The sequence below is a fragment of the Polypterus senegalus genome, chromosome 2, assembly GCF_016835505.1.
Source record: "Polypterus senegalus isolate Bchr_013 chromosome 2, ASM1683550v1, whole genome shotgun sequence".
In the NCBI taxonomy this organism is placed as follows: domain Eukaryota; kingdom Metazoa; phylum Chordata; class Cladistia; order Polypteriformes; family Polypteridae; genus Polypterus; species Polypterus senegalus.
Window position 1 is genome coordinate 285,201,206 of NC_053155.1, and position 22,176 is coordinate 285,223,381.

General features: G+C 37.9%; 1 protein-coding gene across 2 annotated transcripts in view; it reads left to right on the plus strand.

Annotated features, from left to right (window-relative positions):
* slco2b1 (solute carrier organic anion transporter family, member 2B1) overlaps window positions 1-22,176 on the plus strand; it is a 115,418-nt gene that overhangs the window by 87,559 nt on the left and 5,683 nt on the right. For both annotated transcript variants that reach the window (XM_039745715.1, XM_039745714.1), the window contains exons 8-12: window positions 1,567-1,654; window positions 10,091-10,255; window positions 13,498-13,693; window positions 14,969-15,119; window positions 20,266-20,435. In XM_039745715.1, the coding sequence (XP_039601649.1) occupies window positions 1,567-1,654; window positions 10,091-10,255; window positions 13,498-13,693; window positions 14,969-15,119; window positions 20,266-20,435 (770 nt within the window). The remainder of the gene's footprint in view (window positions 1-1,566; window positions 1,655-10,090; window positions 10,256-13,497; window positions 13,694-14,968; window positions 15,120-20,265; window positions 20,436-22,176) is intronic.

A 22,176-nucleotide genomic window follows, 5' to 3' on the forward strand; every position in this document is an offset into this window, starting at 1 on the left:
ACATTTCATACAAGGCAGGTGATCCAAAAACAGCTAAATAGTTGGAACTACTTTAATATGTCCAAGAATTGTGTTTAATATGTTTAAGCAGGAGCATGCAGTATGTTGGCACAGTAGTTACCTCTGCTCCTGGAAAAAGTGAGGTTGAGGAGGTTATGCTAGTTATATTTTTGCTTAATTAGTACTGAAAAGGAACTATTCTTCAAAGTAGAATATTCATAAAACAAGTAACAAAATATTATTTTGAACTTGAACTATTTTGGGCTGTCTGACTGTGTTTTGATGGATTTATGCTATATTTAAAAGACAAAAATGTTCCACATACCTTTTCAGTGTGTATCATCCAACTTCATCTCAGAGAAAACTGTAAGTTTACTAGAATGCATTACCAATTATAAATTTAACTTCAGCATATTTTTCAATATATATTCAATTAAATAAACACTTAAGTTTCTAAATTCCAAACGTACTTAATTTAAATTTTTAGGGTCACTTGTGCAGGAGGCTATCATGGCAGAATCATGTGCAAGACAGAAACCAGTCCAAAGCTGGAAACCAGTCAAGTGCAGGGAACATTCACAAATATCAGAGCTGAAATTAATCACAAATATTAGAGCTGAAATTAATCCTAGTCTGCATGTCTTGTTGGTTTATGAGGAAAACTAGAGTGCTCATGAAAAATGCAGACAGATACGGAATGTTAGAACTGTACAGAGCTGTTGATTGGATGAGAAACTTAGGTCTTTGGGATGAGATTTTTAAAATTTGCGTAAACACAAAAAGATGTCCAAAATGTGCATACACAACTTTCCATAAAAAGATCATAATTTAAAAAGAATACACAGATCATCTGGGATGCCAAGATGACACTTGGTGGCCTGGTTCACCCCGTGATTCATTTGTTTTTCAGCAAATTAGCTTTTTCATATGCGCAGATACTGGCATTTTTTGAGCCCTAAAACACAAAGAACTGGTGCTATAATGTTACACATGCTTTTGGTGCAATCATTTGTGGAGTGCATCACAGGACTCCTGGTGATACTGTCCCAATGCGGTAGGTGGGAGGCTGTTCTACCAGCCAATGAAAGTCTGCAGCATTGTGACTGCATATGTATGAGGTTGATTAGCATAGTTCATAAAAGATAGTTTTAAGGTGGCAGCAATGTAAGGTTTGAGATGCATTCACGTACACACATTTTCAAGATGGTTGTGATTTATAAAGGGTAAATTGCATAGAAATGTGTGTCCAGTTTTGTAAATATGATATTTTTTGGCATATGCATTTTTCTGTTTTTTGGTATATGCATATTTTAATGCCCAGACCCACACAAGGTTTTATAAATGAGACCCCTAGAGATGAGAAGCTGCTGGGCTCACCTAAGTAATAATTAAAATAAATAAATTGTTTTTCTTTAAAGCTGTTCAAATGCAGTAACTTTTAGCTCAAGGTGCACCAGTGCCTATGTTATTATTTGAACTTCATTTGATTTTTAATATCCATAGTTCCTATAATGTTTAAGAGTACATTTTGTATCTATTTTTAAATCTATTGTATTTTCTTTAAAGGCTGATGTCCAATATTCAAACAAAAGATCAAAGAATAAAATGAAAGAAGAAAGCTTGAAAAACCAAACATTACTGGAATTCATTAAAAGCAAGTAGTTTCCATAATTTTATTTATAGTTTGACTATTTTAATGGAAAAGGTAATATATTTATACAATTATATTATATTGTTCTAGTTTCCAGTTGCCAAGTTAAATGTATTTTATTCATTCTTCTCTTTTATATTTTTTTCTGATTTATGTACTTTAGTAAAAGAAACTGTAAACATTAATCAAAATAATAGTACAAATTTGAACTACTGTTTGTCAGAGCCTTTTTGAGGAATGAACTCTTTAATATATTTTACTGATCAGTTAGGAAGTCTCTTTTTTCTTTGCATCCCCTGTGTAACAAGTTATTAAATTAGTGTTATGCCAAGGAACCTCAGTTTTCAATTAGACAATGGCAGCACTGGGATTTGATATATTTGTGTTACAGCAGGGGTGAATATTTTATATTTTTATACACATTGTAAGGTAATATTTTATAGCGAAAGTATACATGTTGAAGTGAATTTCTATTGTTATTTTATGCTTATGTTTAAAGATTTAAAGAAAGATATTCTTTACAACTAAATATTCTGGAAAACATTTTTCCTTGAAAAATGTGTACGCCCCAGTAAACAATCAATATCTACTTTTTCATTCGAGGTATTTATGGCCAAAGCTGGGCATTGTGATGTTGCACAACATTGATTTTTATAATTTAAGTCGCACAGCTTTGGATTTGCCTTGAGCTTGCTTCTGATTTATGCTTTATCAAAACATTAGTAATGCTGTTACCACAGAACCACTGCATGCACTCAAAAATACTTTACTGTCAATATTTTGTTTATGGATCTGTCCTTTGTTTTATAAGGAATAAACCAATTAAATGGGCTGCATGGTGACTAGTGCTGCTGCCTATTGTATCCAAAATCCTGAATGTGAATCTTGTGCTCAGTCATTGTCTGTGTCAAGTTTGTGTGTGCTACTCATGCCTGTATTCGGTTTTCCATTTGGAACTCTAATCTGGTTTTCCTCTCACTTTCCAAAAGATCAGCTGGCACTTTCCCAAAGCTCACTTTATGTGGCAATAGGGCCCTAAAGTAGTCTAGCACCCTTCTGAGGACTATTTACTGACTTGTGCCCAGTGCTGCCAGGGTAGACTTCAGTTACCTGCAACTCTGAATTGGTTTAAGTGAGTTTGAGAATGCTGTTTTTTTTTAACAAAAAGTCTATAATGACATGGATGTGTGCTATATATGATCCACCATAACTAGACTAACCATAATTACAGGCTTAGAGACCATGCTTAACTTCCCCCTCACATACGGCTCTTGACAACAAATACAACAACAACAACAACAACATTTATTTATATAGCACATTTTCATACAAACAGTAGCTCAAAGTGCTTTACATATTAAAGAATAGAAAAATGAAAGACACAATTATAAAACAAAATAAATCAATATTAATTAACATCGAATAAGAGTAAGGTTCAATGGCCAGGGGGGACAGAAAAAACATAGTAATAGTCTGCTTACTCCAACTTAAATTAGATAATGATAAAATCATAATCGATACCGGTATATAAAATGTACTATCCACTGAATGATTTTAATCTTTTTAAAGTTTACAATATTCTGGGAGCAGTATGGTGGCGCAGTGGTAGTGCTGCTGCCTTGCAGTAAGGAGACCCGGGTTCGCTTCCTGGGTCCTCCCTGCGTGGAGTTTGCATGTTCTCCCCGTGTCTGCGTGGGTTTCCTCTGGGTACCCAGGCTTCCTCCCACAGCCCACAGCAGGTTAGGTGCTTTGGCGATCCTATATTGTCCCAAGTGTGTGTGTGTGCACGCCCTGTGGTGGGCTGGCTCCCTGCCCAGGGATTTGTTCCTGCCTTGAGCCCTGTGCTGGCTGGGATTGGCTCCAACAGACCCCCCTAACCCTGTGTTAGGATATAGCAGGGTGGACAATGACTGACTGACTGACAATATTCTGGGGACAGCAAACTTGTCCACAAGACAAGAACCTTAAATGTAGGCTTATCAATCATCCAAAGCACTCTAGATTAAAGTGACAAATTACTTTAACATACACATCTGTAGGATGTATTCAAACACTTTGGTATAATGGGAAGAATATACAAAGCCCACACACACTGCTCAGGGAAAATTTGAACCTGAGACCCTGGAGCTGTGAAGAGGCTTTGTAGATATAATAATAATAATAATAATAATAACTTTATTTATATTGTAACAGATTAAGATGCTTGCTCGCACCCTTGCACCCTCAGACACCACGTCAGACACTAGGTAAAAGTCCAATAATGATATTTATTATATCAATAATGTGCACAAAGCACCCTCCACTCCCAAATACTCCAATAATGACCCTGCCTCCCAACTCAGCTCATCGCCTGGGAGCTCCCTACAGTCCTTTTATATTCCCTGACCCGGAGGTGTTCCTGTCCACAAGTCCTTATTCCTTCCGGGTGGGTAAATGATGTTTTTCTCACCCGGAAGCCCGCCGCTCTTCCTATAAAACTTCCGGGTCATAGGGCATGAAGAACTCTTCGGTCCTCCCTGCAGCTCCCTCTCGTGGCCCCCATGGCATCCAGCAGGGCGGTGCATAAAAACTACATGGTCCATAATGCCCTGCTGGTCTTCTGGGGACCTCCATGCTGCAAGGAGGGCTCCACCTGGCGGCTTGGGGTATTGGCGGGTACATGGCGGCCATATCTTACAGTATTCCCCAGCGACGAATTATAAAGATTCGAGCGGCCTGCCCCGAGAGGAAGTCTTCCTCAAGAGGACATTCCGGTTGAGCCTTGATTAATCTGAATATCTTGGTCCCTGGAGAACCTAGGGGGAATATTATTCCAGTTTGATATCTTGTCCCCCTCTCTCCAAGGACAGTATCGCCAAATGTGGCCCAACCTTCGCACCCGTAGCACTGCCTCCGTCCTCCTGGTATTCTCCCCTGCGGACTGAAAACAATTAGGAAATGTTAGGTCCGCCTTGTTTTGCTGGGAGTGAAACCCTGCCGCCTCTAATGGTGCTTTCTCTCTTTCTTTGTCAGGAGACCCCGTTTTATTTTCGGGATCTCCTGCTTGATCTGGGGCTTGTCCACAGTCTGAGTCTCTACTAGATGAAGAGAGACCCTTTACTGTCTGCACCCCTTTTACTTTATAAATTACGGGTGGCGGCGTCTTTAGGGCTGTCTCGCCCGAGTCAGCACTGTGTAGCTGCCCGGATCGATTAGCCCTTCCGTGGCCACTCGGTTATCGTCCGGCCTCTCTTGTAGGGCACGCATCCACTTGGCACCCGCTATGGATTAAACCTCATTTAATTTGTTCATAGGCTTTTCAGCCGCTCCTCTCAAGTCTGCAACGATCGTCTGGATTGTTTGCACCACCTGTAAAACTGTGCACGGGCTGAAGCAACTTCTCCAGCTCGTGCGAGCCAATAAACACGGCCGCTCCTGGCACGTGCTCGACAGGTCCCGCAAGAGCCTGGGATTTGGAGTTCTTTTGAGGACTGCCGCTTTTGGCTGAAATCAGTCTGCATCAATTTGTCGACAGACCGATCAGTCATTTCCGGACCTCCTTACTTTTTGTAGGGAGAGCGGTGCCGCTCATCTCCCTTTTCCCTTCGGAAAAACCAAGTCCGTCTTTTCTTGGGTGAAGCCACAAACAGCTGAATATGGAACGCCACCTTCCTGGAATCCTAGGTCACGTGTCCCTTGTCGGCACCCGTAATGCGGAAGTCAAAGCGCGCCATCGCTTTCGGGTTTGTCTTCTGCCTCCCGCAGAGCCTTTGGACATCTGGGAGGTATGTACATGGGACATCATGTGTTAAATTAAAAGATTGTAAAGTACATTCCCAGCACATACCTTCTTCCTCCGAAATCTCTCCCAAACTTTGCTCCATTGCTCGTCTTGAGCGTAGGCAATGCCGAGCTTTAGACCTCCGCTGTGACTGGCGCTCTGCTTTGTCTTCTTCCCCATTACGGACTTGAAAATAGGGATAGTGGTGTTTTTTCCTGTGTGTGTCGACGCTGTCTTCCGGGTATTCTGTCCACAATAATTTTTTTAAATACAGGTCCTCTGCCAAACTGACGGCCAGAGAATCCTGCCGACTACGCCAATTGTAACAGATTAAGATGCTTGCTCGCACCCTTGCACCCTCAGACACCACGTCAGACACTAGGTAAAAGTCCAATAATGATATTTATTATATCAATAATGTGCACAAAGCACCCTCCACTCCCAAATACTCCAATAATAATAATAACAATAATAATAATCCTCCACTCTCCCAGACGCTTAGCCACCCTGCCTCCCAACTCAGCTCATCGTCTGGGAGCTCCCACAGTCCTTTTATATTCCCTGACCGGAGGTGTTCCTTTACAACAGTCCACAAGTCCTTATTCCTTCCGGGTCAGGGTAAATGATGTTTTTTCTCACCCCGGAAGCCCGTCGCTCTTCCTATAACGAACTTCCGGGTCATAGGGCATGAAGAACTCTTCGGTCCTCCCTGCAGCTCCCTCTCGTGGCCCCCATGGCATCCAGCAGGGCGGTGCATAAAAACTACATGGTCCATAATGCCCTGCTGGTCTTCTGGGGACCTCCATGCTGCAAGGAGGGCTCCACCTGGCGGCTTGGGGGTATTGGCCGGGGTACATGGCCGGCCATATCTTACAATATACAGTAGCACCATCTGCGGTGGGCTGGCACCCTGCCTGGGGTTTGTTTCCTGCCTTGCACCCTGTGTTGGCTGGGATTGGCTCCAGCAGACCCCCGTGACCCTGTAGTTAGGATATAACGGGTTGGATAATGGATGGATGGATACTGCACCTTATCACACATTTACATACAACTCAAGGTGCTTTCCGCAGATTAATCAATGACAAGAAAGGTATGCCACATCTACTTGGATTATTATCATTAATTAATACTGTACTATGGTAATTTCTAATAAATGTAAGTATACTAAATACAAAATTAATCAGGTATTATTAAGCAAAATGTAACCACTAAAGTGCAAACTTCTTGACAGAAAAAGGTTTATTAATTAAAATATTTATACGTTAAGGCCATCAATAGAACAACCACATCTAATTGTGTATATATAAAAATAAATACATATGATAAATATTTATGGAATATAACTATTTGGTGCCATCAAATGGGATGTCAGAAATAGTGCTGGCTTGAAGATAGATGGGTGGGTATATCAGATTTTTAAAAACTGGATAATCAACACAGATGTAACACTTATTTTGCTCTTCTCACATATAAATTCCCATTCTAATACAAATGAATAGAGAGAACTACTTCCTTTATTCATATTTGTTTTTAGAGTGTAGAGAAAAATCTGGGCAAAGGTGTATCAAGCATAATATTAGGGTATAAGGAAATGTGTTTGTATAAGCAGAGATCTAAAGAATGTACAAGTTAGGAACTTATACGGTACATCTTTAATTTGTCAAGACCATTTCTCTGTTTTTCCACAAGTTAAAATAAATTGACCCATGAGATAAAACCCCATCAATATTGAATAGAATTTTCTGTAAAGTTTCAACCATTGGCAATTTAATAATGTTAAATTTAGTCTTCACATTCTGCTTCTTAAATGTACTGGACTGGGAACATGATTAAAATCATGATTACATGAGATAAACTGGGAATTTTGATAAAATAAATATTATCAGATCACAAAGCTGTAATAATTTATAAAGTGAAGCTTATTGGCTCGAAACCCTACAAATTGAGTTGTGCAATATCTTGCCTGGGCAATGGCAACTCTAGAACACAGAAAAACAAGTGTGTTGAATATGCAATATAGTTGATGCTTATGCCCATTTGTTTCCTCATTCGGAACCTTTACAATAATGTGGAAATTGGGAGTAGGTGATGTCAGAGACAATTCAGAATGGTATTTTCATGATAAAAAAACAGCCAATAATACAAGATACAAGAAATTTATTGTCATATACACAGTAAAAACACATGTTAAAACCATGTAATGAAATTCTTACTTTGCTTGCTCACCTTCATATACAAAGACAGAAAGACAAAAGAAGTATAATAACAAATAGCAGTTACAATTATAAGATTACAAAATAAGTTGAACAGTTTCTTGATGACATACCACAGCAGTCAGTGCCATTTATGAGGCTATGAATTGTGGTTTGGTTTGACTTTAACAATTACATTGTTGAGGAGTCTGAATGCTTGTGGAAGAAAAACTATGTGTCAGTCTTGTGGTACGTGATTTCACACTCCTTTAGCGCCTCCCTGAGGGAAGATGTGTGAAAAGCATGTATTGAGGATGAGTATTGTCTTTATTTATGTTGCTCACCCTCCTGATGACCCTACTAGTGTAGATGTATTGTAGGAAGGAGAAGGTTGCTCTAGAAATGTGCTGTGCAGTTTTAATTACACGCTGGAGTGCCTTCTTTTCCTGCAAGGAGCAGTTACCGTGCCATACAATAATAGAGCAGGTGATAACACTCTCTAGATAGATAGATAGATAGATAGATAGATAGATAGATAGATAGATAGATAGATAGATAGATAGATAGATACTTTATTAATCCCATCGGGAAATTCACATAATCCAGCAGCAGTATACTGATACAAAGAAACAATATTAAATTAAATAGTAATAAAAATGAAAAGAATTAAAATAAAATTAATGTTCGCATTTACTCCCCCGGGTGGAATTGAAGAGTCGCATAGTGTGGGGGAGGAACGATCTCCTCAGTCTGTCAGTGGAACAGGACAGTGACTGCAGTCTGTCACTGAAGCTACTCCTCTGTCTGGAGATGACACTGTTCAGTGGATGCAGTGGATTATTCATGATTGACAGGAGTTTGCTTAGTGCCCGTCGCTCTGCCACAGATGTTAAACTGTCCAACTTTAATCCTACAATGGAGCCTGCCTTCTTAACAAGTTTGTCCAGGCATGAGGCGTCTTTCATCTTTATGCTGCCACCCCAGCACACCACCGCGTAGAAGAGGGCACTCGCCACAACCGTCTGGTAGAACATCTGCAGCATCTTACTGCAGATGTTGAAGGATGCCAACCTTCTCAGAAAGTATAGTCTGCTCTGAGCTTTCTTACATAGAACATCAGTATTGGCAGTCCAGTCCAATTTGTCATCCAGCTGCACTCCCAGATATTTATAGGTCTGCACCCTCTGCACACAGTCACCTCTGATGATCACAGGGTCCATGAGGGGCCTGGGCCTCCTAAAATCCACCACCAGTTCCTTGGTCTCGCTGGTGTTAAGGTGTAAGTGGTTTGAGTCACACCATTTAACAAAGTCCTTGATTAGTTTCCTGTACTCCTCCTCCTGCCCACACCTGATGCAGCCCACAATAGCAGTGTCATCAGCGAACTTTTGCACGTGGCAGGTCTCCGAGTCATATTGGAAGTCTGATGTATATAGATTGAACAGGACTGGAGAAAGTGCAGTCCCCTGCGGTGTCGCTGTATTGCTGCACACAATGTCAGACCTGCAGTTCCCAAGATGCACATATTGAGGTCTGTCTGTAAGATAGTCCACAATCCATGCCACAAGATGTGAATCTACCCCCATCTCAGTCAGCTTATCCCTAAGGAGCAGAGGTTGGATGGTGTTGAAGGCGCTAGAGAAGTCCAAAAACATAATTCTTACAGCACCACTGCCTCTGTCCAGGTGGGAGAGGGATCGATGAAGCATATAGATGATGGCATCCTCCGCTCCCACCTTCTCCTGGTATGCGAACTGCAGAGGGTCGAGGGTGTGACAGACCTGTGGCCTCAGGTGGTGAAGCAGCAGCCGCTCCATGGTCTTCTATTCTTGTATACACTCTATTGTAACCCTGTAGAAATTGGTAAGAATTTTGGTCAGCATGCCAAATTTCTTCAACTTCCTCAGAAAGAACAGTCTTTTGTGTGCTCGGTTGATGAGTTGTTGTGTATTGTAAGACCAAGTCAGGTCCTTGCTGATGTGGGTTCTAAGAAATTTGAAGATTTTTACTCTCTCCACCTCAGCCTCACCGATGTAAATGGGAGTGTGCTGCAGCTTCCTCTTCTTAGGGTTGATAATCATCTCCTTGGGTTTATCTGTTTTCTAGACACCAGGCCACAAGTCCTGCCACCTCTGTCTATATTCTTCCTCCAAAGTAATCAACCTATAACTGTAGTGTCATCAGCAAATTTAATGATGCTGGTGTTGTTCTGCACAAACAGCTGTATGTACAGTAACTGACATTTATGATACAGTATGAGCAAAACTGAGATCCTAGAAAACACTTACAGAAGCATACTAATTGTTCTTCAGTAAACGAGCCAGGAATCAAACCCAGGTCCCTGGAGTGGTGGGTAGTTGTGCTAAGCATCCTGCAATCCTAATGCCTTCAGTATAAACTAGTATAAACCTCTGTATAAACAATGCCTCAAGTTTTAAATTAGGGCTCAAGTAACACCCACATTCTATTGCATTTTTTTTACCACAGGTTTTCCAGTGGTTTTGCTAAAGACATTGAGGAATCCAATCTACCTTCTTGTTGTATTAGCCCAAGTTAACTTGTCAGCCATGGTTGCTGGACTGGCTACGTTCATGGCAAAATTTCATGAAAGGCAGTTTAATGTCACAGCATCATTTGCAAATTTGTTAATAGGTAAGACTTTTACAACAAAATTTATTTTACTATATATTAAAGTGCTTATTTGCTTATTTGACAAAATATATATTTGTCTAAAAAACACTTCTTTATATCTTTACTGAAGCTGTGCAGTTACTGTTATTTGTTTATGTGTGTAATAATATGAAATGGAATGTTTATTATTTTTGACAATTAAAAGTGGGTACATCCCATGAACGTTTTGTCTTTGCTTTACATTTTTGGACAAAATGATATGTCATAATTATTTAAACAATGTTAGATAAAGGTGATCTTAAAAAATACCACTATTTACCTTTCACACACATCTGTACTATTAAATCAACAGAAATGCAAGGTCCTTATGTGGAAAAAGTCGGTACACCCCTAACTTCATCATTGCATGAAATTAGACTAACTAACTTGTCTCTGTCTTACATAAACATCAGACGCATATTTTGATCTTTACTATTTGTATACACATTACAGATTACTATTTATGTCTACATTGGCCAAAATGAAAATAACTCTTTGAGGCATTCAAAAGAAAGACTGTTGATGTCTTAAAGATCATCCATCCATCCATTATCAAACCTGCTATATCCTAAATACAGGATCACGGGGGTGTGCTGGAGCCAATCCCAGCCAACACAGGACGCAAAGCAGGAAACAAACCCCGGGCAGGGCTCCAGCCCACCACAGGTCTTAAAGACCAGGAAAAGATTAAAGTCTTCTCCAAACACGGCCTCTTAAAGTGGAGAAAATGTCAAACCGTTGTAAAACGATCCAAGACTGGTGATGGCACCAAATACAGCCCTCAGAGTTAACCTAAAAACACAGATGGAAGTTTCCAAGAAACCCAGGATGGCAGTAAAGGATTTATAAGCAAGTCTTGTCTTAGTCAATGTCAAAGTACCGGAGTCAATCATCCCAAAAGGACATCACAATTTATTCTTACTAGCAAGGTCAAAAAGGAAGAAGCCTCTGCACTTTGAAAAAAACATAGGTGCACAACTAACGTTTGTCAGAAAACACCTAAATAAAGAGCAGAGCAGTGCCCTACATGGGTAAGACAAAGGCAGAGCTGTTTCAATACATCATATCTGGGATAAAGCAAAAATTGCTTTTAAGCAAAAAACTTCATACCCTCCTTAAAGCATAGAAGTGGAAACATTATATTTTAGTGTTCATTTTCTATCTTAGGGCCTGGCAAACTTGCAATTCCAGAGTCAAGCAACATTGTATCAGAGAGTGCTTGATAAGAATTGGAGGCGGAACCATGAGTGAACCTTTAAATAAAACACTGACAACAAAAATGGCTCAAGTAAATCAAGGAATGGCTCAAAAATGAGAGCCGGATGGTATGAATAGCCCAAGTCTAGGCCTGGATCTTTACCCACAGATATGTTGGTGAGTGATTTGAAATGGGCAGAACATGTAAGAAAGCCCTTAAATATCATTATGTTGAAAGAGTTCTGTGAGGAGGACTGGGAAATTGATGCAGTAGACTGACAGACAATTGTAAGAAATGTCTTCAAGAAGTTCTACTAAACTACTCAATACCTGCTACTGAAGACAGAGACAGAGGTTGGGAGCATGTACTGATACAGCACATTACCACACCCACCACGACGAACCACCTCAGGATCCTAAAGTAGGACCTGAGCACAGCTATGCAACAGGTGACACCTCAGCACCAAACTAGCCTGAAGGGAATGGAACTGTGTGAGTTTTTTTTTTACAGTGGGCTGGAGTGACAATCCTGCTACCCACCCCAAACTCTCCCTGCAGGTTTGAGGACCTGCTTGCTTGGCCCTTCAGGTTAAGGGCCTTCATCAAGGTCTCAACAGAGTGAAATCACTTCTGCTATTTACAGGATTCAAAGTGGAAACCTTCCGATTGCGGGTGCAGATGCCTCCTTCCTCAGAGCCACCACTCCACCTACTGAAGCTAGAGATGCATTTATTTTTTTCCACAGCAGACGATTATATTTCTTAATTTTTGGTCAAATGAATGATTGCAAAGATTATTTTTAATAGTTGTCTCTTAAATTAGATCACCTTATTTGTCCATATAGTTGAAATGAAGACCAAATATCCATATAGGCAAATATGTTCCTTTTCATGAAGTGTACTTACTTTTACACAGCTCTTCAGGCACATGATAACATTTACCAGGGTCAGTGTTAGTACATTTAACTGATTTCATACATTTTGTTTGTACAAAAAAGATATACTAATAGATTAAAATACAGTCATGCATTAATTTATGGCTGATTGAGTTGTGGTGATTTGTACTAATGGCAGTGAGCCATAGGAAAACAATAGGGTATTCATGTTCAAGAAATTGCCAAACCTACTCACAGTAATAAATATTTCATTATTCTTACTATTATTTAACAGGATCTCATATGTTTTCTCACTCTTGGAAGACTCTGAGATTTGTTTTGATTGATGCTGTTCCACATAAATAATTATGTATGCTGCCCACACTACCTTCCTTACAGTATTTTTCAACCTTTACGGTGCCTAGTTTTGCATTGACAGTCCATTAGCAGCAAATGCAAATAGTCCCTTTGGTAAAACAATTGTGGTCAGGGTCCCCCTTAGTGAAACAAGCTCATTTAGAAACAGGGAAACATACTTGTAAAGCACAGCCAATTGCTTTGGAAACCCACCACAACCCAGTCACATACCAACCACAGTAACCTGCAACCCACCAGCAGCACAAACCAATGGTTGAGAAACAGTGTCATACACAGAACCAGCATGCAGCCACAGAGACATGAAGATCACTTTGTGCTACTGCATACTAGCAGTATGCATGCCATTAAACCACACCCGACCCACAAACACTCCATTGCAATGACCCGTACACTTTTTGAAAGATATACAGTATTTGAAGTATGGTCAAATTACCTGTTCCAAAAATTTAACCATAACTCAGCGCATGATTCTCTACTTTAATTATTTGCCTGACTAAAATGTCCATAGTGACTTGTTTAGTGTAAAACATGCAATTTACATACTGCACATTTCTTGCCTGTAATAGTCTTTCCATCACAATATTTTCTTCTAAATGATTTCAGTAGTTCAAAACAAAGCCACTGACAAAAATGTACAGCAATGTTTCATACGCAGAATTAGTCACATTGCTTATACTCTGCATTCGAATTTCAATGCTACTTGCTACCTCTACCTTTTTTCCCGTTTTTTCACTGAGGAAGTCATTGAAACTTATTCTTCTCCTTCAATTTTTAGGGGGTGTAAATATTCCTGCAGTAGTATTAGGTGTTGTGATTGGAGGTGTAATTATGAAGAGACTGCAAATGTCGATCAAAGACTCTGCTTTTATGTGCACTGTCGCTATATTTTTATGCATTGGACTAGCTATTCCACTACTTTTTCTCGGCTGTGCCACTCAGAAGGTTGCAGGGGTCAATTTTCAGTATTCAAGGTAAGCTTTATTTTAGGATTTATTTAACCTGTGGTAGCATTTTGTTTATGTATTCAAGTCTATCTTTAGTTCTCAGCTATGTTAAGGTGATCTGCACAATCCTGTACAGGAGCAAAGATCTACAGCATCAAAATCAAAGGTTCTCAAAGAACCTTTTGTTAGTGACCTGTGACTAATAATATAGCATGTTCAGCAGGTCCTTTTAAGGAAGCAAAGAAGCTGGATGTGAATCTATCAGGCTGAGACATATGAGGGTGCAGCCTTAATGGCTGGAGATATGCTAAATCCATGCAATTTGCAGGAAAAGAGCAAACATTCAGGATTTGCTTGGCCCTTCTCAAGTTACAAAGTAACACAAAGGAAGGGAAACGAATATTAGAAGGCAAAAGGAAAATTCAGCTATTATAGATAGTGCCTAAGAAGTCTTTTATGGTAGGTCATTGCAAGTAAAAATAATAGTTGATATTATTTTTAATTTGTGTTTTGTAAATAAAATGCCTTTAGTTAGGAAACATCCATTTTCTTTACATATACTTCAGGTTCACCACATGGTTTTAGAGTCACAGCTTATCACTATTTATACGTGGATTTGTTGCAAGCCCATCACAGGATACACTTATTTATGCTTGACCATATTGGAATCTCAAATCAGCCTAACATTCATGTCTTTGATATATGTGAGGAAAACCAGAGTTCCAAGAGAAAATTAAAGCAGATAAAGGGAGAACATTAGAGACGTGGTTGGTGCTGTGAGGCAGCAGTGTAAACTTCTAAATCACTGTGTCTCTCACAGTATATAAAGAAAAGTATAAAGATGTTCATGATACATCTGAATTACATTCTGTCTGTTTTCTTTTCTAATGAATTCAGGGTTTTTTTGTTTTCTTTATAAGTACAGCAGCTGTCCCATTTAATGACCAATTTTCAGATAACCGCTCATTCAAGCTGTTTAGATTCTTTGGTTGATCCTTTGCCATAAGTTTAGGATTCTCATTAGTAATCAGTAATCCTAATGGACCATTTTCTTGCAGTCTGATAATGGTGATTTCTTCCTTACAAATGAATGATTGCAAAAGACAGACATTCCAATACATTAATTGAATCAGTCATTAAAAATGTATTGAAAGGAGAGCTTATATTAGAATATAGTGGAATGTACACAAAAACCAGTATTGTCTCATCAATTAATCAATTATCTGTACTTTTCACAATCAAGCTGAACACCGCATTGAACTACTACATACTCAATGTTTTTGTCTCTCATTTCCATTTCAGTAATTTGACTAACGAGACTGCTGACTGTTATAGAAATTTATCCTGCAACGAAAATGAATTTAATCCTATCTGTGGTGCTGATGGTATTGAATATAAATCACCATGTCTTGCTGGATGTTCAAAACCAAATGATGTCAACCATAATATCATTGTAAGTCAGGCTATTTCATATTTTGCTCTTTAATTCTTTCCCTTTATATACAGGGTAAGTGTAGAAGCTTTTAGCGGGTAATGGGTTTTTATGCTGATGCAACATTTGCTTTTCTGCAAAACATTATGTGGTATTACTTCATGATTATTATACATCATGAATAAATTAAATAATGTTATATGAGCAAATAGTCAATATAGGTTTATGTGTGGGAGTCTTATCTTTCAATAACAGATTACTGTTTCATCAAAAGGAAAATCTAATTGACCATAATATACACAATCTCCCCCCACATTTTTAGTTCCAGAGGATGTTCTTGAATTGTCTCCTGGCAAGAGGGAATGTGGCCACCTGCTGGAACTGTGTTAGCTGGACCGGATCATGCATGTATGACAAAGTAACAACTGGCAAAACCAAAATGTTTAATCAGAAACAGTTTTGAAATCCACTAAAATGAGGGTTCTGGAGCTCTCTGGCATGCAAACAAATTGGATGATGAGCATCTCATTCACATAGCCATTATGGACCAAAAAGTCACATTACAGACCCTAGTCCAACTGCTGGGGTCTGTCACATGTCAACAGGTGTCCACATGCACTGGTCAATGCCATTTGCAGGAGAATGCCCGTCTATTGCTTGAAATACTCTTGACCACAGGCATCTGTGACTGCATTGGTGGCAAGAAGACCACTAATGTGGCATCACACTATGTTTTTGGATGAGTACCAGTTCAGTTTACTGTACTATGATCGAGAAATCTGTTTATGCAGTGCATCGCGGTGAAAACCTCCTAGAAAATTACACTTTGCAGTGGCATACTGCCCCAACAACAAGTATTATGGTGTGGGGAGCGATTATGTTCCACTCTTGTTCCCATCTCAGACATATTGTTTCCATGTAGTCAATACATCACAGAGATGTTGGAAATTGAGGTTTGCCCTACCTGCTGAGGCTCACTGATGTTATATTTCAACAGGAAAAAGCCCAACAACATAGCGTGAAATGTTCTACAGTTTCTGGATAACCCTCATGTGAACTTCTTCTCTGTTCCAGATTTTTCCCCTATTGAGCATGTCTGGAACATGGTCGGACAATGACTGTCATGCCAGAAACCACCAGCAGTTACCACCTTAGGCATGTATAGAGAGTATATGTTATGCCATTCCATAAACCAAATGAATTTGAAATGAAGCAATCAAGATGCAATTGAAATGTAGGCACCCCCCTCTCGCACGTAGAAAAAGGGCCAGGCACTGCTGCATACTGCTTAGTCCTGTACTCCATAACATGCTCAGGAAGCATTACTGTTCATACCCAGCCCATATCTTTTGATTCCAAAATTAATATTACTAAAGACCTAGATGCCTCAGATACTCCAAAAATTGTTTAGATGCATCTTCCAGCTGTTTTCTTTCCTACAAATGATGTTGTGTGATTACTAGTCACTCCTTCTTAGTGTAGTTGCTTTTCTTTTGCAACAAATGCCCTATAATCTCAAGGTACTTTATTCTTGGACTTGCTATATCACATTGTGACACAGAGATAGCCATAACAGTTTAAACAATTCTGTGTTATCCCAATCTTTTAGTTTGATTTTGCCAAAAATACTACTCTGCAGAAACAAGATAAATGACTAAATGCTTTGACATCAGTATTTACTTTCTTTCCGTTGTAATGATCTGCCACAAGGATATAATATAAATATAGGATATCCTTCACAGAACTGTTTTATGCAATTATGAGTCACTGGGGGCCAGAGCCTATACTGTATATGCAGCACAGGGCACAAGGCAGTAGCTAATCCTAAACAGTACCCCAGTGCATCACAGGGCCCAATTATACACACCTACACTAAATCTCACATTGGTCCAATTTAGTATGTCCAGTTAAACAAACCTGTATGTCTTTGGGAATGTGGTAGCAAAACTATAGTACCTGGTAGAAGAGATACATAAAAAAAAAAAAACATAGAAATTCTACACAGACAATGATGGGGTGCAAGATTTGAAGCTTTTCTAACCGCTGCACCACTGTGCTGTTCAGAAAACAATGACATACTTTATTATACAGACTATGTTGTGTACTATTGCCTTGATTGATTTTTACTGATGATAACTGTAAACAGAAATTCTTGTGACAAACACCAGTAAAGCAACTAAGCTAATATAACTGTAGATATATTATACATTATTTATCCCAAGGTGGAAATTTGTCTTTTTACAATAAATAAGTTAATATTACAATAAACAAATATACACCATAGTTGCTAGAAAATAAAAGAAAACTCCTGACTCCTAATAGTTGCAGTGAGGCATTATAGAGGCATTTATAAAGGTTATTGATATATAAAAGCTCCACTTGTGTTTCTTGAAACATTTCTGCTGAAAATGGTGCTGGCCAAAAGTGCTTAAAAATGGTACGAGAGAGGATGTGCACCATTATTCATAATGTGCAATATTATTCATAATAATTCATCATTCTCTCCTCCACTCCTACCTACTGTACATACTATCCCATAACCGTAAAGTAAATAACCAGTTTCTTGGTTTTACACATGTTAAAATGCAGACAATTGACTTTGAACCAAGAGACAAAGTTTTCCACCTGACTCCTAGACTCTTTCTCATCCCTCTTGTCAATACATCCCTTTATTAAAAATCATCTGAGAATTTCTGCAAGTGACATGACCTGCCATTTTGTTTATAGTCAGAAGTGTAGAGTTTGAAGTGATAAGGAGACAGTTCTGTTCTTTGTTCTGCTTCAGCTTCTTATCCATATTAGAGACACAGTCCTTAATCCTCACCAATGGTGATTTGCTCAGCAGATAGTCCATTATCCAAGACACCAAAAGCTCATCTACCTGAATCTCTCTGAGCTGAACAGAATATTGCATCAGAGAATCTCTGCCTATAATAAGGCTTATATACTAGCAATACTGCTCAGGGGTATAAAAAACACCTTACCCGATGTAAATACTGAAGTAATAGTGTCAGAATGCAATGTGGGTGTCATGTTAGGTGAATCTTGACATTCCTTATTCTGCTGGAATGAAGTAAAATCTTACTTTATTGATTTACAATTTTCAATTTGAAATATATTACAAATGCTATTTGATTTAAAACAAAACACTATTTTTGAAATTGAAGTTGATTTAGTCAGATATTGCGACAGACCCCCATTTAAGCTGCACATGTGGGAGAGTTTAGTTCAGAGCTGAACAGCAAATGTGTGCATTTGTTTGTATGTGGAAGTGTAAGGTTTGCATCTTGCTTTGATCTTGGTTACAATATCCTTTCTTTACTCATGAATCTGATGTATCTTATAAATTAATGAGTTAGAAAATATAAGCATGGTTCATTTTGGGACTTAGATAATTGTTTGAAATATTAAAAAATGTTTCATTTGTATTTATTTAATTTAACAAAGTGAGAGATATCACATTTTTGTTTATTAAATATTTTTGAAGCAATAAGCTATGAAAACTAACAGTGATAATAAAATGTAATTGTGTCTATTAGTAGAGTAAACAAAATGTATGTATTTTAATAGCATTTTACAGTCATCCACTTAAAACTAAATCAGCTTCTGGTGTCTGAAATAGCTTTTATAAATAATAGATTCCAACTCAAGTGAAGTAAAAAGTAAGTTGAATGAAGTCCTTTTGTTAGTTATTGGTTGTGGAGGGTCTACACCTAATTGTACAATATTTCTTGAACATAACATTTTTTTAAAGATGTACCCAAAGAAGACTTAAAATGTATGTCTGCTCGTGTACTCGAGAGGCTGACGTGAGAGGGGATAGATGGGTCTTTAGGTCAAATGCTCAATTACACTCTCTCGTGTTCAGGTAGGCATTTTCTGGAAGTGGTTTATATAATATACTACTTAAAATGCTTGTGTGCGGGAGGTTTTGAGTATACAACTGGATACATGACATTAGCACTATGCAACAGGAGTTTTCTGAGATATTTTTATAGATGTGTTGATATTGCGCAGTTGTTGAAGCTGTGTCTCCACTAAAAGCCACTATATCAGATGTTTTGTGATCTCTATTCACCTTGAAAATTAAATTAGATAATCTTTTTTAATCCTATGCGGAAATCCAAATATTACAAGCTTTTTTGTCCAGTCCATAGGAAGACAAGCTTGCATATACTCTGTTATTTTAAGTTTATAATCATTTTAACAGCATATCTACAAGCTAAGGGAGAATAAGGTGGACATGTTATAAAAAACTTTGCATAGAACGCTTTGCCAAGCATTATGAGAGTTTACCACATTCACTCTGACTACACATTTGTTTAGTTAAAAATTGGAAGAAAGTATGGAATACAAATGTGAAACAGTTAAGCTGTTGTTTAAATGTCTAAACATGTGTTTTTCTTTAAAAGTTTGAAGGGAGCTGGACAATATCCCAAAAATCTGGGAAGTGGATGGTACATTTTTTCAGGGCATACACACACATGCACACACACCTTAACTGACTTTTTCACTTCAGGCCAACTCAGACTTACAAATGAAACCAACAATATCTCTCTGATACGGGAGAAGCACAAGAAAGAACAAGTTTGAGAAATCAAAGTTAACTTTATAGCACCCCACATTAATCTTTGGTTGCAAGATCTTGCTGTGTTACAGTATTTACTTATGTGTTTTCACATACAAAGAATTGTTAGTTTAGGTTTCACAATAAATATTTTTATTATTTTTATAAATATACACATTTGTGTTTTGTGACAATCTATTCAACCCAAAGCTAATACTTAAAGAAAAGATATATTGATACTTATATTAAAAATGGCCATTAAATGTTTTATATCATTGCACTTTTTTCTATTTATCAGACAACTCAGGCTGTATTTTGAATCATTTAAGGTGTAAATTGAATAAAATACAAACTTTTTTATTAACTGGCTTACAGCTGAGGGGAACATTTACTCTGTTAGGCAGCAGCAACCTTTGTGAAAAATAATAAAATGAATATGTGCAAATACCACACATTGTTGACTTGGAAATGCTGCAAAAAATACATTTTCTTTAAACAACTATATATTTCTTTGTAACTCAATAAAATAATATTTGAATAATTCTTTGCATGTTATTTAATTTGTTTATTTTCGGTTATGCTCATCTCTTTCTTAAACAGAATTACACAGACTGCAAATGCATTTCTAAAAATGATCAGGAAGGTTTAGCAAGTCCTGGAACCTGTGGAAGCAGCTGCACCCACCTCCTATTGCCGTTTATGGTATTTTCTGCATTGACAGGCTTTGTAGCCTCATTTGCCCAGACTCCTTCTTTTATGATGGTTTTAAGGTAAGTTTCAATCAAACAGAAATTATTATAGGGTACCATAGTTTCATAATACTGAAAATATTATATTAGGAAATACAAATGAAGTATCTTGAGCTTAATGTTCATCTTTATTATTATTATTATTATTATTATTATTATTATTATTATTATTATTAGGTGCTGTTTCATTGTTATACAAATTTCTTTTAGTTATATTATTCATTATTACAAAACATGATATTGTACATGTTAACAATAAGTAAAAACCTAATTTTAAGAGTATTCCATAACAGCAATGTCTCACTTCTGTTTAAGTGCAGATATAAAACTCCTTTAGGAAAAAAAGCTTACTTAAATTCTGTCCAGACATGTTACTGGGATAGACATTTGTGAAATAATTAAATTCTCAAGTTATGGTATGCTTCCAGGGGCTTTTGTGCATGCTGTAACAAACATTAAGCAATGATCTAAATGAAGCAGCACAATTGAGCAATCCAAGTCCAAGGCAGTAACAGTACTTAGCCCTTAAACTTATTTTTTTGCTAAAAACTTTAATAGTATTTTTAGTGAATACATATGTTTACAAATTCTAAATAACATATTCCTCAGTACCAGGAAAATGGAGCAAAGAAGGTATGTGGCTTACAACCAACAAATACAGAATGAGTATAATGTATTTATATATTACTGTTTACTTGAGTTTTCCCTATAAGGAACATTGAGAAGTTAATTTTAACTTTAAAAATCTGCAGATAAATGTACAGTATTGATATTGTGACAGCTCACCAGAACTGAAGCTTTAGTGGCTTATATGTATGTAGTCAGACGGCCACAGCACACACAATGCATAGCTGTCTATACTTTTGCTGGCCTTCATACCATCTTCCCTGATGTAAAAGCCACAGGAATGTCCCACCCCAATAACAAAATAACTATCTGCCATTGGTCTTTCTTTGCTGTTTTCTCACATATTTTCCATGTGCTTTGATCTGATAGTCAGCTCTCTCATTCACTTTCTGGAAGTGTCTACACACATTCTACGCCCAAAAGTATATCTCCCTTTTCATTATAGTCCTGATGGACCAAGACAACTACTATGTACCAAATTAGCCCATTTACTTTGTTGTGCAGCTATGGACAGCATGAGGCCATTTCTGCTGTCATGATTATTTGGGAGAGGGATTGTCTGTTAAAAGAGTAATTCCCACTTTTTCCCACCCTTACCCAAGCTATCTGGCAGCTGATAGGAAACTTAATTATGTATATTTGACACAGCTTTTGTACAGTAAAAGATTTGTAGTACTAGAGTGTTGTACCATGTTATACATTATGAATGCAGTAAGAAGTCAAGCAAAATGACACCTTTTATTAGCTAACTAAAAAGATTACAATATGCAAGCTTTTGAGGCAACTCAGGCCCGTTCTTCAGGCAAAATGTAATCAATTGATGTAATCATCTTTGCTATAGCCGGTCACTTAATTGCTGAGTACAATAATGATTCTCAGATATGTATATTTAGAGTACAATCCCTTCACACTTTAAGACAGATGAAATAGGTCTGAAGATAATTTAGCTGTGGTGTGCTCTTGGCAGGTTTGAACAATCAAATGTACAAACAGTTGCCTAAGAGATACAACTATTGGGGGATTAAAAGTATTGCTAGGTGTGATGAATCCCAGGCTGGGCATACTAGGCTGGAAGCATTTGAATGACAACCTTGCATTTTTTTTACAGCTTTGCCTAATGTCTATCATTTGTATA